This window comes from Cygnus olor, chromosome 2 (genome assembly GCF_009769625.2).
Source record: "Cygnus olor isolate bCygOlo1 chromosome 2, bCygOlo1.pri.v2, whole genome shotgun sequence".
NCBI lineage: Eukaryota > Metazoa > Chordata > Aves > Anseriformes > Anatidae > Cygnus > Cygnus olor.
The window spans coordinates 119380529-119395005 of NC_049170.1; the positions used below are offsets into that span (position 1 = coordinate 119380529).

A 14477-nucleotide genomic window follows, 5' to 3' on the forward strand; every position below is an offset into this window, starting at 1 on the left:
TGTTATTCTCGTAAATTCTTTATTTTAAATTACAAGATCCACTACAATTCTACTATATTAAACTTTGGAGCTTTCAATGGACTTCCATTAAACTATAGTTTTACCCACACATTTATTTAAATGAACCAAATTGGGCAAATTCTAGAATTTGGGCAATTTGGTTCTAGAACCAAATAAGGCAGAATTTAGGAGATAATTTGTTTCCTTAATACACTAGGCAGGAGAAATGATCTCCCCTTAGTGCATTTGCAGTATCAAACAAATAGTAAGGAGCTTTTTCATTGCATAGCACCACAGAAGATCTGATACAAGCTGAGTTAACAACAGCTATGAACTGGTTTCTATCATCTTCCAAAACCAAGACAGTATTCAACACACCATTTAAAAATACAGAGAAAAATAACACACCCCGAGAGACAGCAATACAAAATACTTTTGCCCTCTGTAGGGCAACACTGGTTGACTGAGTTGAGAAGAATTCCTTCTGTATACTGCTACTGAAGACATGAATCATATCACAGAATCATAGAACGGTTGGAAGGGACCTTAAAGGTCACCTTGTTCGAACCCTCCTGCCATGGGCAGGGATGCCACCCACTAGATTAGGTTGGCCAGGGCCTTGTTATGGTCCAGTTAAGGATTGCCACTGCTTAATGTATCGACATTGGTCATCTCAACTGACTTTGTAGTAGATACACCCCCAAAAGCACTAACAGTACAATCTCGGTTTATGGAAAATATTACATGACAGGCAGTAACTTCAACAAAAGATCAAACAAGACCTGTTGGTAAGGCAGCATTCATGGGAGCTTGCAGTCAAACTGAGGATGCCATAGCTTATCTTTTAATCAGGTCGGGTGAGACTGCTCTAAACTGACAAAGTAAGTTTAACTAGGTCAAATTCTGCTTGCTGGAAAGATCAGACACACACATCAAAAAAAGTTCAAAGTGTATCATTTCATGAGATGGATGATATAGTTTCTTTTAAATTATCTCTCTTCCCTGCAAAGATACCTCATTAAGAGCTGGAAGACAGACTGAACACTCGTGCTTTACAGCAGACAATATATTCTATTGTCCTGAAAGAGATGCACTGAAATTAAAGGGGAGAGAAAACTATATTGGTTTGGGCAGTTCTATGGCTAACATCAGACCATTAAAAGAAAAAGTAGTGATTTCTAAACTTACTTTCCATGTGCCATAATATCTGAGCAATTAAAATTACCTAGTTTTCATGTTACTTCTGCATTACAACATGTGGATGTTTGCAATGCCTATCCTTCCTTAAAAATCTTCAACATCTATCCTTTACGTTTTAGAGTTACGCTTACACTCAACACAAGTGGCAGAATGCTGGTCCCTATCAGAACGCTGGTATCCTGATGAGAGGATCTCTTAAAAAATACACAACCCCTCCATTAAACCACATTATTCTGAGGGTGTTTAATGTTGGATTTAATTGAAGGGGAAAAAAAAGAGCAAAGCAAAAACCCACCCACAGAAGACAGGTTTTTAACCATATTTCATTACCACGTACTTGCTAATTACGCGTAAACTTTTCTCAGGGCAAATGTGAATTACATTGAAACGTTACAATGGAGATGCTGTTATACAAATTGGAGGAGAAAACAATGATATTGACACAAAATATTATTTATAATTCATAAAGTAAAAAAGTACCACAAAGTCGATTTATCCTAGCTTGAAAATAAGCATGGCTGGCTTGCCTTGGCATTTACCTAACCGCAGGATATCATTAAGCTGTAACAACTTTACAGTCCACTGCTATTTTCTTCAATGTCTGCTCTTTACAAACCAGTAGCTCCCACCGAACACGCATACTGTTAAAGACTGCTTTTTCCATGAGCCTGCTAAGTAGTATTAAAATTGTATGGGCTCCTTCAGCCAACATATTATGCTTTGCACTGACCTTTACATTCCAAAGTAATTAGCACAATACAAATGAAAAAAAAAATACAGCCCAAAACATTCTACTATATATATATAACTGATCACAAAAACATCATGCATTCTTCCTGATCAAAAAGAATAGCTGAAACAGAGAAAGTGATCAGTGATTGTCTATCTCAATGTCATTTTTAAACGAGTTTGCTCTAAACAGTACTTGAGAACACACACAAGTATTCTGCCATAAATGGTATCAGTACCATATTAATGACAATAATAAAGGATTTTCTATACTAATCCCACATTTTCTATACTAATCCCAAAGCTTTATAAATGTTTGTGTTTTTTTTTTTTAAAAAAAAAAAAAGTCAAGACTAGCGATGATCTACCAAAACAGAAGACACATCAAAAAGATGGTCAGGACAAAATAATTTTAAACCCCAACATTCTCCTGTGCATGTTAACAGAATTATGTATGAGGAAATGCCTTCCGGCTAAGGATCCAGAAGCCAGGAGTGTTTTCTGAGCAGTGGGAACCTAAAGCCTTTCAAACAAAAACATGAAGACGGCACTTCTAAAATACCTTTTCTCACTCCACCTTTAAGAGGAATAAGCCTGGGAGAACTGAAACACCTGTTGCACAGATGTGCATCCAAAGCTCACTGCTGAACACGTTCCTTTTCGGACTCGGGTAAACAAAATGAAGCATGAAGAGATTTTAGGCACCTATGGTTTCTTTTGGATCTACTTCTTGGACTTCACCCTTCTCCTGCAAGAAAGAAACTGTCCTCTTTACTGTGAAGACCAAGAGCGAGGGGTGAAGCTGCTACCACGGCTGTAAGGTAACGTTAGGTGAAAAAAAATGTTTTATTTGAACTCCTGCTGGATACACCTACAACAAAGAAAGCAGTATCGCAGTTCTAGCTCTTTTAATAAAGTCCAGATGTAATTTGGTAAGTACAGAAAGACAATTACCATACTTTCCTCAAATAGGGATTTTCTTACATGTCACAGATATGCATAAAGATTAAAGGACAAGCAGCACGAGGAAGCTTATTCAAACCAACTTGTGCCTGTCCTTTATATATGCTTTGAACAGCAACAGAAATTTAGGTCTTCTTGTCATCCAATTTGCAATCCTTTTTAACATAATTTTTTGGATTTGTTCCTTTAGAAATGCACCCAAACAAAGCACTGATATTAAGTAGCTGCAATTAGTTAGCTGCTTAAACAAATGAAAAAAAAAAATCAATTATTCATCTAAATATATCCTAAAACGCATTCTTGCCAAAGGTCCTACACATAGGCTGAAAATAAACCCATTCTGCTAATAGAAAAATAAATGTTTTCCAGATTAAGGCTGTGTTATCAAATAAGTTCAATTAAACATGTTTTTATACAGAATTATGGAAGAAACTTTGAAATGCTGAACAATGTTCTGCCTAAAAGTGTTTAGATCCATAACTAAACCTCGTTTTAAGCATTTTTCCTCTGAACAGAAAAGCCACTTTTTCTTCCTTGAATGAACTGACTGAAAAAGTTTGCTCTATGAAGTATTTACCAAACACTTCTTGTCCCGCAAAGCTCAGGAGTTGTCACATTATTTCAAACTCCTGTTAAGACTGCTTCCATCACGCAAAAAACACCCCCCAAAATTTATTTGTCTCCTTTACAGTCAATGAATTTATTCTCCAGGGACTGCACATACTCTCCCCACCCTTCCCCACAAGTTCTGTATACACTGTCAGGATGGACCTCCTCAGCACCAGGCTTTGATAAATTAGATAACACAGACCTAGGTATAGGGTGAGATCTCCATCTCTTCTAAAGATGTTGACATGTTTTTGTGGAAAGTGAATCTGAAAGTACTTCTAACCATGTGCACCGTTAAGAAGCAGGCTGTAGCAAACGGGTATTTCTATCATCCCACATATGGAAAAGGTCGTAGCTTTAAAAAATTTATTCTTGCCTGCAGGTCTACGATTTACATCAGATATTCAACATCTCAAAACTCAGTTCATGAACAAAATTAATGCCATTCATATGACGTGAATTTAATATTAATTTCCCGGCCATCTTATCTTGTCATGAATTGGTCAGCTTGGTGTCAGCAGGACAGTCCACAACAGAATGGCTTTGCTTATATGCAACATCTAAAGCAAAGTTGGTTTTCAAGCACAATAAGGAAAAGTGAACAACCAAATCAGATTTCACTGACTATTTTAAGATATTCCTAGAAATAATACCTACTGATGGCATCTAAAATACATGCTTTGGGCAATAAAATAAATTGCATTGATCAAAGCTGGTTGCATAAACAAGCTTAACCAATCATCACAAAAGAGGTTATCACATCCATTAATAAAGCTCCAAAACCCACGACCAGAAATTTAGTCCAAGTTAAGAACTGGTATGTACACACCAGAGATTCAGTTAGCAAGCAGGTTCAACATAATTAAATTCAGTCAGGTACCTTGACTCTTTGCAAAATTAGTGAATACAGCAGCAAGAAGCAAATTCCAGTCTTACAACCGAGCAAATGTGGAGAGGTAAAATACGTATCGGAAGAAGGTGTATGTTCCAGAATGTAATATATATATATAATATATATATTATATAATATATATACACACGCACATACAGTAAGTACATCATTCACATAAGAAAAAAAACCAAACCCATTACCAAAATATTTAATTGGTAAAATTTTAATGTCAACTTACTTATAAAAATGAAAAAATATTTTAACATTCACCATACAATTGAGCAACCTGGCCCTACCGACTATTAGCTATAGGAAGGCATTTAAGGAAATGATGGTTGTGTCAAAACAAAGGCTAACTTCAGGCATGTATGCTGCTTTTAAAAAAAAAAAAAAAAAAAAAAGAAAAACAACTCATTTGCAGGAAGCTAGATGCTTAGCCTAGTTTTTAAAGCTAATTACAAAATCCACTTTCATACTGGTCCAGATGTCTTGACAATTTCTTCTTCTAACAGAACTGTCAAAAGAAAAGAAACTTTATAAGGTCTTCATACAGCTTATTTCTAAATCCTTGCAAGAAGAAACAGTAATATGACTGTTACATATCCATAGTTAGGATATGGAAATTACTCGTTAAAGCATTTGCTTATATAATACAAACATTCCTTCACTCAAGCATTTTATACAGAGACTTCCATAGCTGCCACCTTGCAAAGGGTTCTAAGGACAAATGCACTTTTTCTACATGACACATCAAACAACTTCTAAGGTTCATAAATTATTTAGGTATCTCGGAGCACAGATTTGAACTGTATTCAGTAATAAGATGCATAAAAGAAGATGCATAAGAGATTTTTTTAAGCCGTAATCTTAATGTATGCTGTGCGAAATGGTTCTGCAGAGCTGCAGCATTCTTAATATAGAAGACTAACAAAATGAAGATGCCTTGCTTCATATTGCATGCTATCACATCTTAAGTACTGAATTGTAAAGGCTTTCATTCCAATAATATGTTTTTCCACTTTATTGGACTACCATTGTTCCTGAGAAGTTTTTTGTTTTATAATCCCCATTCCCTGATCTTAAAAAAAATTAAAGCAAATTATCACTGTCCTACACTTAACCTGACACAGAAATAAGGCAGCAGTCATCTCTTTTATCCCCGTTCTTTTCAGAGTAAAAAATAAAAGAAAAAAGCAACACAAGGTGTAAAAAGGTCTATTCCACCCATCAAACCAGAGATTAAAAATAGTAGGAATATCTTTGGGTGAAGAATGAGAAAACACAGTGACTAACTTGCCACTTCTCTGTATGGCAAAGCATAGTACCTAAATGTCACAAGGTCTACGCCAATATCCTGATTTTTCTAGCCACCCCCAGCCAATCACTTGTGTGTTCTCAACGCCTTCAGTCACAGTTTTCCAACCTAACACTATTTCACAATATCAACATATAACATCATTACTGAATTAAGAAACAACCACAAGTCAATAGAAACTCAACTGCCATTTACTGTAAAACAGAAAATGAAGCACAGCCCAGCTGTCTACTATCAGATATGCAGAACAGTCTAATAGTCTTACCTTCCATCTGTTTCCACATTCATTACAGACAACAAATGTTGTCATAGGTTCATCAGCACTGCGTGTTTGAACCTTTGGCAAAGGCAAGAGCCAGAGCAGAAAAGGAAAATTAGTATGTTCAACCTTTGTTAGCATGTGTTCAATGCAAAGGTTTAAAATCAAAGTGTAACGTTAAGTAAATACATTTGGATTAAGAATATAAGTTAACTTTTTGTACCCATAGAAGACTTTTTTTTTTGTTTGGACTGCAAAGCGATCATAAACTTATGTTTTGACAGATTTAGAAGCACTAAAATACCTATTTCAACATCAAAACTGTTCATACACTTCTAGGACAAAAAACTGCAGTAAAGCAGTTCAACTTTACATATATTTACTGATACAAAGGCTTAAAAGTCTCCTGATAGAAACACAGCTTTGTTTAAAGCAACCAACATACAATACTAAATTATAAACATAGCTGATCCTGTGATCAAAATTACACACCCGGCAGCACTGCTAAGCAAATTAAAGCACTTCTTGTGCATATATTAAAATAGAAAAAGGTTGTCGGAACAACTGTAAATCAGGGACTAAAATCAGTCAAATGGCAGGTTATATACATGTATTTACTCCCTCTGTTAAGAAAAAATGTTTATACATTACAACCAGTAAATTATTTCTCATTCACATAAAACCAGGTTATTAAATGCAATCAGAACAATTAGCAAAAAAATCAGCATTGCAAAGAAACTGGCATTTCAGGCTATATAAATACTCAGCTTAGATTTAAATACAATCTTTGGTAAATTAATACAAAAAAAATTCTTCATGTAAGCACATCTAAGTAGATCCAACTGTCTCCACATATTTTGTGATTTGTTAATGTTTTGTTAAATGTTCATTTTGTAATTACAACTTTTTTCTCTGACAACGTTTAGATGTATAGGACTTCAGCTTTGAAAAAGGAAAATGAACAGCCTCAATAGCCACATACCTGGGTATAGGTACAGTTCTTCTTTTTGCACTTGCCACATGTAAACAGATCAGTTTGGGTACCTCCTGTTTTAGCCATCTGGTGCTCTCTGATAGCTTCTTTGGTCAGATTTTTGCGCATTTCTTTCAGCTCATCACTTGCCATTTCCTGTTATAGATAAAGTGCAGAGAGTTTACTAGGGAGTTTTTGTTTTAAAGAAATCATTACTAACATGCAAACCATACAATTCTAAATGCACATACCATTTCTTATCTAGAATACACGAATAACTGCTCTATCAAAGGGCAAAGTAATTCTACAAAGTATTGCTTTTACAAAACTTAAGTTGGAATGTCTCACAGAACACAAGCTACAAAAGGTTTAATATTTTTTTAATGCAGTTGAATAAAAGTTCAAACACCTAGAAACATTTATATAAAGACACATTTCTGAAGTTCAGAAGTATAACAGATACAAGGTAGGGGAGGATTTAAAAGGTCTCTTGAGGTAAGGAAAAAGGTCCTCTCCCTAGATTAGATCCTTGCATAACTATCTCATTGACGTACAGACGATAATGACTGTAGGAAGAATTTCCACCATCTTGACTATTTCCATATTTGTACTGAGAAATACAACTCTGCCATAATTTACTGCAAGTTACCAGAAGTCCAAAATCTTAGTATTAACTTTTAACCTTGGAAGTATGCTTCCCAAGCTAAAAATCGTACACCTCATCAAGCCTGCACTTCAAAACCGTTTGCTAAATTGCACATTCCCTTATTATCATACACCGCCACAAACCCTCTGTTAGATGCACAATAGACACATCCCTTGTCATAATGACAAACCTTGTGTCAAGCCTGGATGCCAGGCAGTAACTCACAGAAAAAAAAAAAGTCCAAAAATCTGCTACGGAATCAATGCTATCAGGAACACAGGAAGAAAACAGGGAGGAACAGAAGTGTTGTTCCTCACAAAAAAACCAAAATGATCATTTTTCAAACAGGCACAGGATCTGGTTTTAGATAAAATGTTTTTCCATCTGAAAAAAGAAAAAAAAATCACATTCTAAATTTAATACTTTTCTGTTAGCTTGAGAGCCTGGATTACCAGAGACCATGTTTCGTTTTCAAAGTGGCTTCTACAAAATATGCTTCCAAATAAAGGCTCAGACCGGATATCTAGTTGTGCTGCAGCACTGTCACTGTAGGACAACGTAAACTGTAATGCCTATTACTAATTATCTGTCACCTCATAAGAATTGAACTAATACTCAAAGAAACTTGGAACTTATTTTACTCAGGCTTTTCTTCTTAATTCAAGGCATTGTATCTAAATCGTGTAAATATAAATAGATATTAAGTTATCATCAATAGCCCATTTCTATTGCAATTCATAAAGAAACTGTAAGTTTAATGTTAATGGTTGATGTATGTCAGAGCAAAGCCAGACAATGCTCTTCTACTGCAACATAAATTTGTGGATGCTTTTCCCAAGTTCCTGGCAAAATAGAGATATTAAAGCTCTACAAGCAGAACTACAAAACTGAAATCAGATGTTAACCACGCTTTTATTTTCCTTTCCTATAACATCTAATTTTTTACTTCAGACTTCCTAGATTTGTTTTGATTTATAAATATAAAGACAGTGAGCATCTGAACAGGAATTTCTATTAAAGTGTTCGAAATGTTCTTTCAATAACATAAATTTAATTTGATTCAAAGGACAATTCTCCTAGCTTCTTTACCCCATCATTTATGTCTTCTTTCTATTTATTGTGAAGAGTTTCCTTCAAAATCATTTCAAGTAATCTGTCAAATTTGAGATAAGCTTTAAATCAACACTGAAAACACCAAAAGGAGAGGGACTGATTTTTACCACAGTGTTATCCCATGCATAGGGGTATAACAGCAGAGGTTAGTATTTGAAAAACAAATGGCAAGACAGGCTAACACAGATGGTAGTATTACATATCCAGAAACGTGAATTGGTTAACAGCTTGAAATCGCTAGCCAGATATATTTATTTACATCTTCCTGAACTTACACTATCACTGATATATCACGTGGCCTTTCAAAAACTGCCCAATATTCTGTTTCAGAGAATTTGCAAGACAGCTTACCTGTCTTCTGACTCACAGAGAAAATCAGATGTTTAGGAACCATTAACACAGTTAACACTTCCATTTGCTTTGCACCAATAAAGCCCTGTATAATTCAGACTGTGAAAGCCACAAACAAGCCATAGCCTCTCAAAAGTACAAAGAGCTTGTATTAATTGCTTCCGTGGCCAGGATGTAAGTCCAACAGGGTAACAGTTCAAGACATATGCTTTACTTACCTCTGCTGTCATTTTGGCAAACTTGTCAGGAGGTATGTTCCCACATAACACATTTTTCCTTAGGTTTGGATTCTTTGCATCCTTGAGATTCGCTATCCTACTTCGTACCCTATTTTTGTATTTCATATCAGTGTTTTTTAATTCCTGAAAAATTGGTGCTTTGGATTTAAGGAACAAAACATTAACAAGTAAAACAGCACTACAGAATATTCTTTTTTGGGGGGGGGCAATCTTTTAAAACTAAGTCCTTCCCCCCACCTCCAAACAACAGTTACTTTCCTGTTCAACAAAGCAGACAGTAGTTCATGTCCTGCCAAAGCATAATCGTAATTTAGCACACGGTTTGCGAAATGTGAATTTGGTGCTAATAGAATTTTAATCAAAATTCTCAAAAATCAGCCATAAATTTAAGTCCAGATCCTCAACCTCATGCTGAGGATGAATTAACTTCTGTATAAAATGTAAGAATAAAAATCATACACACACACACAAAAACCTACAGGTTTTAAGGTATGTGGTTTAGGCTGTGGTATATTTGTGGCTGAATTTCTGAACTGATGTGTTGAACACAGTTTGCTTGGTTTTGTCCTAAGTTAAATAAAATACTCACTATACAGATCAAATAAACTAATTTTTAAGATTATCAATGTTCTCTTATCCTAAAGCACCCAGATGCACAACAAAGGATATCTTCTTCAATCTGAGAACCCAGCTCTTCCTCATCAGCACCAATAGCAATGTAATCATCTGAGCAAAACAAAAAATAAAATATTAATTATTAGCGCTCTGACGATCTTGGCAGAATTTTATATCACTGGGAGTCCATTCGGAACATCAAAATAGAACAAACTATGAAACAAACACAGTGAATTTTCTTTTTGAAACAGAAAATTTAATCTACTAAAATCTTATTATTTTGAAACTTTACTTTGAAGAAAAATAAGCGAAATGAAGAACAATAGAAGATTATAAAAAAGTAGAATATAGCCTTGTATCTTTCACACACAAAAATTTCTGTCTAGTTGCAAACACAAGTAGTAATAAAAACCAATTAGCTACACAGAAAAAAAAAAGTCTTCTATTAGGCTTGGCATCTACCCATCTCCAAAGTGCATCTGTGCATAAAATAGGTTATTACAAAAAGAAAATATTCTTCATCAGGTTTTATCAATTCTTTCAGTGCTCACAACAAAAGCCATGCAATGTTTTGCAAGCATGCAAGAGACGGATTTCATTAGAAACACTGTAATTAAATAACAAACAATATTATTATTAAAAAAATGCAGAGCTGCAAAGGGTCATAAAACATGCAAGTTAGAAGAAATAAACCATAGCAATCTTGGTAACATTATGAAAAGACTTCTTGGAAACCTAGATAAAATTCCAAGTACATATAATTATGAAAACTAAGATGCTATATGCAACTTTCTGGTTACAATTGTTTTTAAAGTCTATGAACTACTGATACAGAGGACCATAAATTCAAGATCTTTAGTCAGCTTTGATTACTGTCTGTGTTGAAATTTACGTGAATTAAAAGTAAAGAACAAAAGAGTGAAAAAAGTAAAAAAGATTACTTCAGAAGTCTGCTCACACTGTGTCAGGTTCCCCTAAGCTAAGAACAGAGGAAGAAGAGGTGGGTCATAAGTTCTGGTAGAAGAGAAGGACCCACAAGAAAGAATTCAGGTCATTCTGAGGAGTCCAACTTTTTATTTGCATCTCATTCAATTTGCCAGTTTAAAAGCATCCAAGTGTACATGATGGGGGGAAAAAAAAACACCACTCACACACACACAAAAAAACCACAACAGTAACAGTCAAGCAATTTACAGATGCCCGTAAGGCATGAAAACTGAACAATGCGAGAATCTTACTGTGATTGGATCAGTGAAACTCCAAGGTTAAATCAAAACAAAAAGGCAACCTTCAAAAATTGGAATCTGAAGGCTCACAGGACCTCTGGAGTAAGGAAGGCAGTCGTGTATAAAGTGTCACTCTCAGTCACAGATAAGACAAAAAATAGCAGCTTCCATTAAAAGACTCAAATGAGGCATCACAGAGGAAATAACTTCCTGAAAAGAAGGTCCACACTAGGCAAGATATCAGTTGAACAGAAGCTACAAAACGTCCCGTATCACCAGCAACAAAAAAGTATTTCAATACATATCCATATTGCCAAGGTTACCCAGTTACTTGCAGCTTGGGTGAACTGGCCTATGGGTATGTACACACAATAGGACATAAAGAATACAATAAACAAGGGCAGGGGAAGAAGAGAGTGGGAAGGACTGAAATGAAAAAGGAAATAGTTAAACTTGAAAATATAGTTTACAAAGCTCACCTCCTGTTCTGAGAGCTGCAGAGAGCATTTCTCTACATTTCACTCGTACAGAATCTGAAGTGCTTGGAGCTCGAGGAAAAGAAGGGATGAAAGAATTTGAGGGAGCACTACCCTCCTCCTTCCTGCTGCTGGAATTGCTACTTGAACTGCTAGAAAAAGGCAAAAAGAAAACTAGTATTAAATATTTTTTTCCTCCTTCAGATGACTCTGTTCTAGGGCAAAACACAGATCTTTTGCCATATCCATTGATGATATTGAAGAAAAAAAAAGAGAGAATACAGGTCACTTTCTAAAAGCTATTTATAGCTCTGGAGGCAATAAAATTTTAAAATGTCCTTAGAATGTTAGCCAGGGTATTTCACACAAGAGACACAGCAAGTATTTCATTCCATTATGTGGTATATAAGTTTTAATTCTCTCTACATTAACATGAAACCATTTTTTCCTCATGGAACTTTGCTTTATAAAACAGTGAAGAAATACCATTCTAATATTCAGTCTGCAGTGAGTGCATTGCATCCACTCCACTTAGTGTACTGAAGTGGTACTACAGTTTAAGGTCGCTTTTGCAAACTGTAAAACAGTTTTCAATTCACACTGGGACAAATGATTATAAGTTAAATTTCAATTTGAAAATGGCTCATAAACAGAGTCACTACAAACAGAAACACACAGAAAAATTAGACTTGTTGATACTATTTTGCAAATACTCATTAGCTCCTCAAGTGTCATTTACATGGGCTCATCTTTCTGACAACATACATTTTGTCGTTATTAAAAAAGGTGTAGAACAAGACTGTTTATTAAACAAAATCTAACAGACAAAAGAAGTATTCCAAACCTCTAGCATATGTAATTACCACAAAGTCATAACTGGAAGCTGTTTAATGGTTCTCAAAGCTCAGTGCTAGGATTGAGAGAAGAAAGTATCTGACAGATAAAATAGATTAAATAAATAAACAATAAATATTCTGGCCATAGCTTGACCTGTGTCTTTTTTTTTTTTTTAGTATGCCAGCAGCTATCTCTAATATGACAAATTTGGGCCACCGTTTAAATGTATGTACACACTGGTTGATTTTTCAGGTTAAAGCCAATTTATATTGAGTGACATTACTTGTCCTCAAGAACTAAGTACCTTTCTTCTCTTGCTTCAGGGCTGTTTTGTGAGGAAGATGCAGGCTCCTTTTTCTTTTCTTCAGAATCTTTATCAGTTGAAGGTCCATCTGGGAATACAAAACATGAGAAACCTTTACTCAATAACTGATTTAAAACAGTGGCAGAGTATCTTTGATGGTTTCTTCTGAACCAGTTAGAAATGCTATCAGCTCCCACTCTCTGATTTGACCTTCTCTTGCTGAAACAGCTTTCTACCCTCAACACCCTCACCAACCCAGCAAATGAAATATATGTTAACACTTAGATACTTCAGGTCAAGACCAGTATCTGCTTAAAATGACAGTGAAGACATGATGAAAATATAAACTTTTATGATTTATTTTTGTCAATTCTACTGCATGAGACACACGATAACTTCTTAAACTTCTTAAACAGAGACTTCATTAAGTCTCTGAAGTTCATCTTCCATGTTTTAAATACGAGTTCCTACTAAACGCATGCCATTCTTTTCAATTATATTCACAGTTTCATATTCTATTCAATTATATTTAAAACACTGAATGAAAGGAACTGTAGGGTAAAAGCTACCTATGGTTGCCAAAAAATATAAAGGTTTTGAAGGAGTTTCACAGATGTGCACACAGTATTTTCTGTGATAGCTCTTAGAATATTGTTTTAAAAGATTTAAAGTTGCCTTTCCCACACAGGATGTATTTAATGATGATAACATCACAGAAAATAAGAACAGTATTTTATTAAAAAGGGCAATCACAACACTTATCTTCAGCCTCGTGAACACCTTTTTATTGTAAAGAGCAGTTCAGAGTGGCTAAATCAAGCTCCAGCTTTGACTTGCTTTCAGAAAGGTTGACTCTCTCCACTAGTTAGAAAGATTTGTGTCACCTACCTAAAGTTAGATTTTGTGAATTCCTCTCTCTGAGCCCTCATAAATCTGGCATTATACATCTAACTCTATAGACCGTTAATATTTTGATCACAAACTTCTTTAAAAAGAACTAAAACCAGATCAAAATAGGGAAATCTGATAAGGCTCAGTCATTCCTGTAAAGATACCCCAAACCACATATCTACACCTTTGCTTAAGCATCTAAAAGTATCCTCATTTCCAAAAGAACCCCATTCCCATATATCTCGTGGGAACTTAGTGGTATAGATCACAGATTCAAGTCTCTTATTCAAGCACTTAAAGCACACACATAGTATTCTGTCTCCAGCTGCCTCAAAAAATAGATGCCTACAAAACAGTATGGGAACTAGGCAAATACACAAAATACTTCTCCAGAATATTGCCCCAGACTTCAAGAACTTAAAACTTTAAAGATTTCCTCACTAAAAATCACTAAGTAAGCAAATGAGGCTATAAGCTGAATGGATTATAGACGTTTTCTGCTATGACACCCACGGTGCACAGAGAAAGGAAACAAAACCCATTTTAACATGCATATTGACATGGCTACTTTCTATGGCAACAAACACATAATATATAATTTTAAAAATATTCTATATAGGCATGCTATCTCATTTACCCTCACCTTAAGTACATGATCATTTTTGTCAGAGGTTTTAAGACAAACCGACAGATCAGCAGGTATCCTGGGGTCACCATTTACCCCAAGCCTCAGGACACAGAAGTATTAGAATGAGTCCAGAGGAGGGCCACAAAGATGAGGCTGGAGCACCTCTCCTACAAGGACAGGCTGAGAGAGCTTGGGCTGTTCAGCCTGGAGA

The 14477-nt window shown here is 35.3% G+C and overlaps 1 protein-coding gene across 3 annotated transcripts in view; it reads right to left on the minus strand.

The window, feature by feature from the left end:
- Nucleotides 1-4605: 4605 nt before the first annotated feature.
- TCEA1 (transcription elongation factor A1) overlaps nucleotides 4606-14477 on the minus strand; it is a 28077-nt gene continuing 18205 nt past the window's right edge. For 2 of the 3 annotated variants that reach the window (XM_040550434.1, XM_040550436.1), the window contains 7 exons: nucleotides 12748-12835; nucleotides 11610-11758; nucleotides 9959-10015; nucleotides 9269-9423; nucleotides 6950-7096; nucleotides 5974-6045; nucleotides 4606-4907 (listed from right to left, as the gene is read on the minus strand). In XM_040550434.1, the coding sequence (XP_040406368.1) occupies nucleotides 4899-4907; nucleotides 5974-6045; nucleotides 6950-7096; nucleotides 9269-9423; nucleotides 9959-10015; nucleotides 11610-11758; nucleotides 12748-12835 (677 nt within the window). In that variant the 3' untranslated portion in view covers nucleotides 4606-4898. The remainder of the gene's footprint in view (nucleotides 4908-5973; nucleotides 6046-6949; nucleotides 7097-9268; nucleotides 9424-9958; nucleotides 10016-11609; nucleotides 11759-12747; nucleotides 12836-14477) is intronic. The other variant, XM_040550435.1, reaches the window with a different exon arrangement.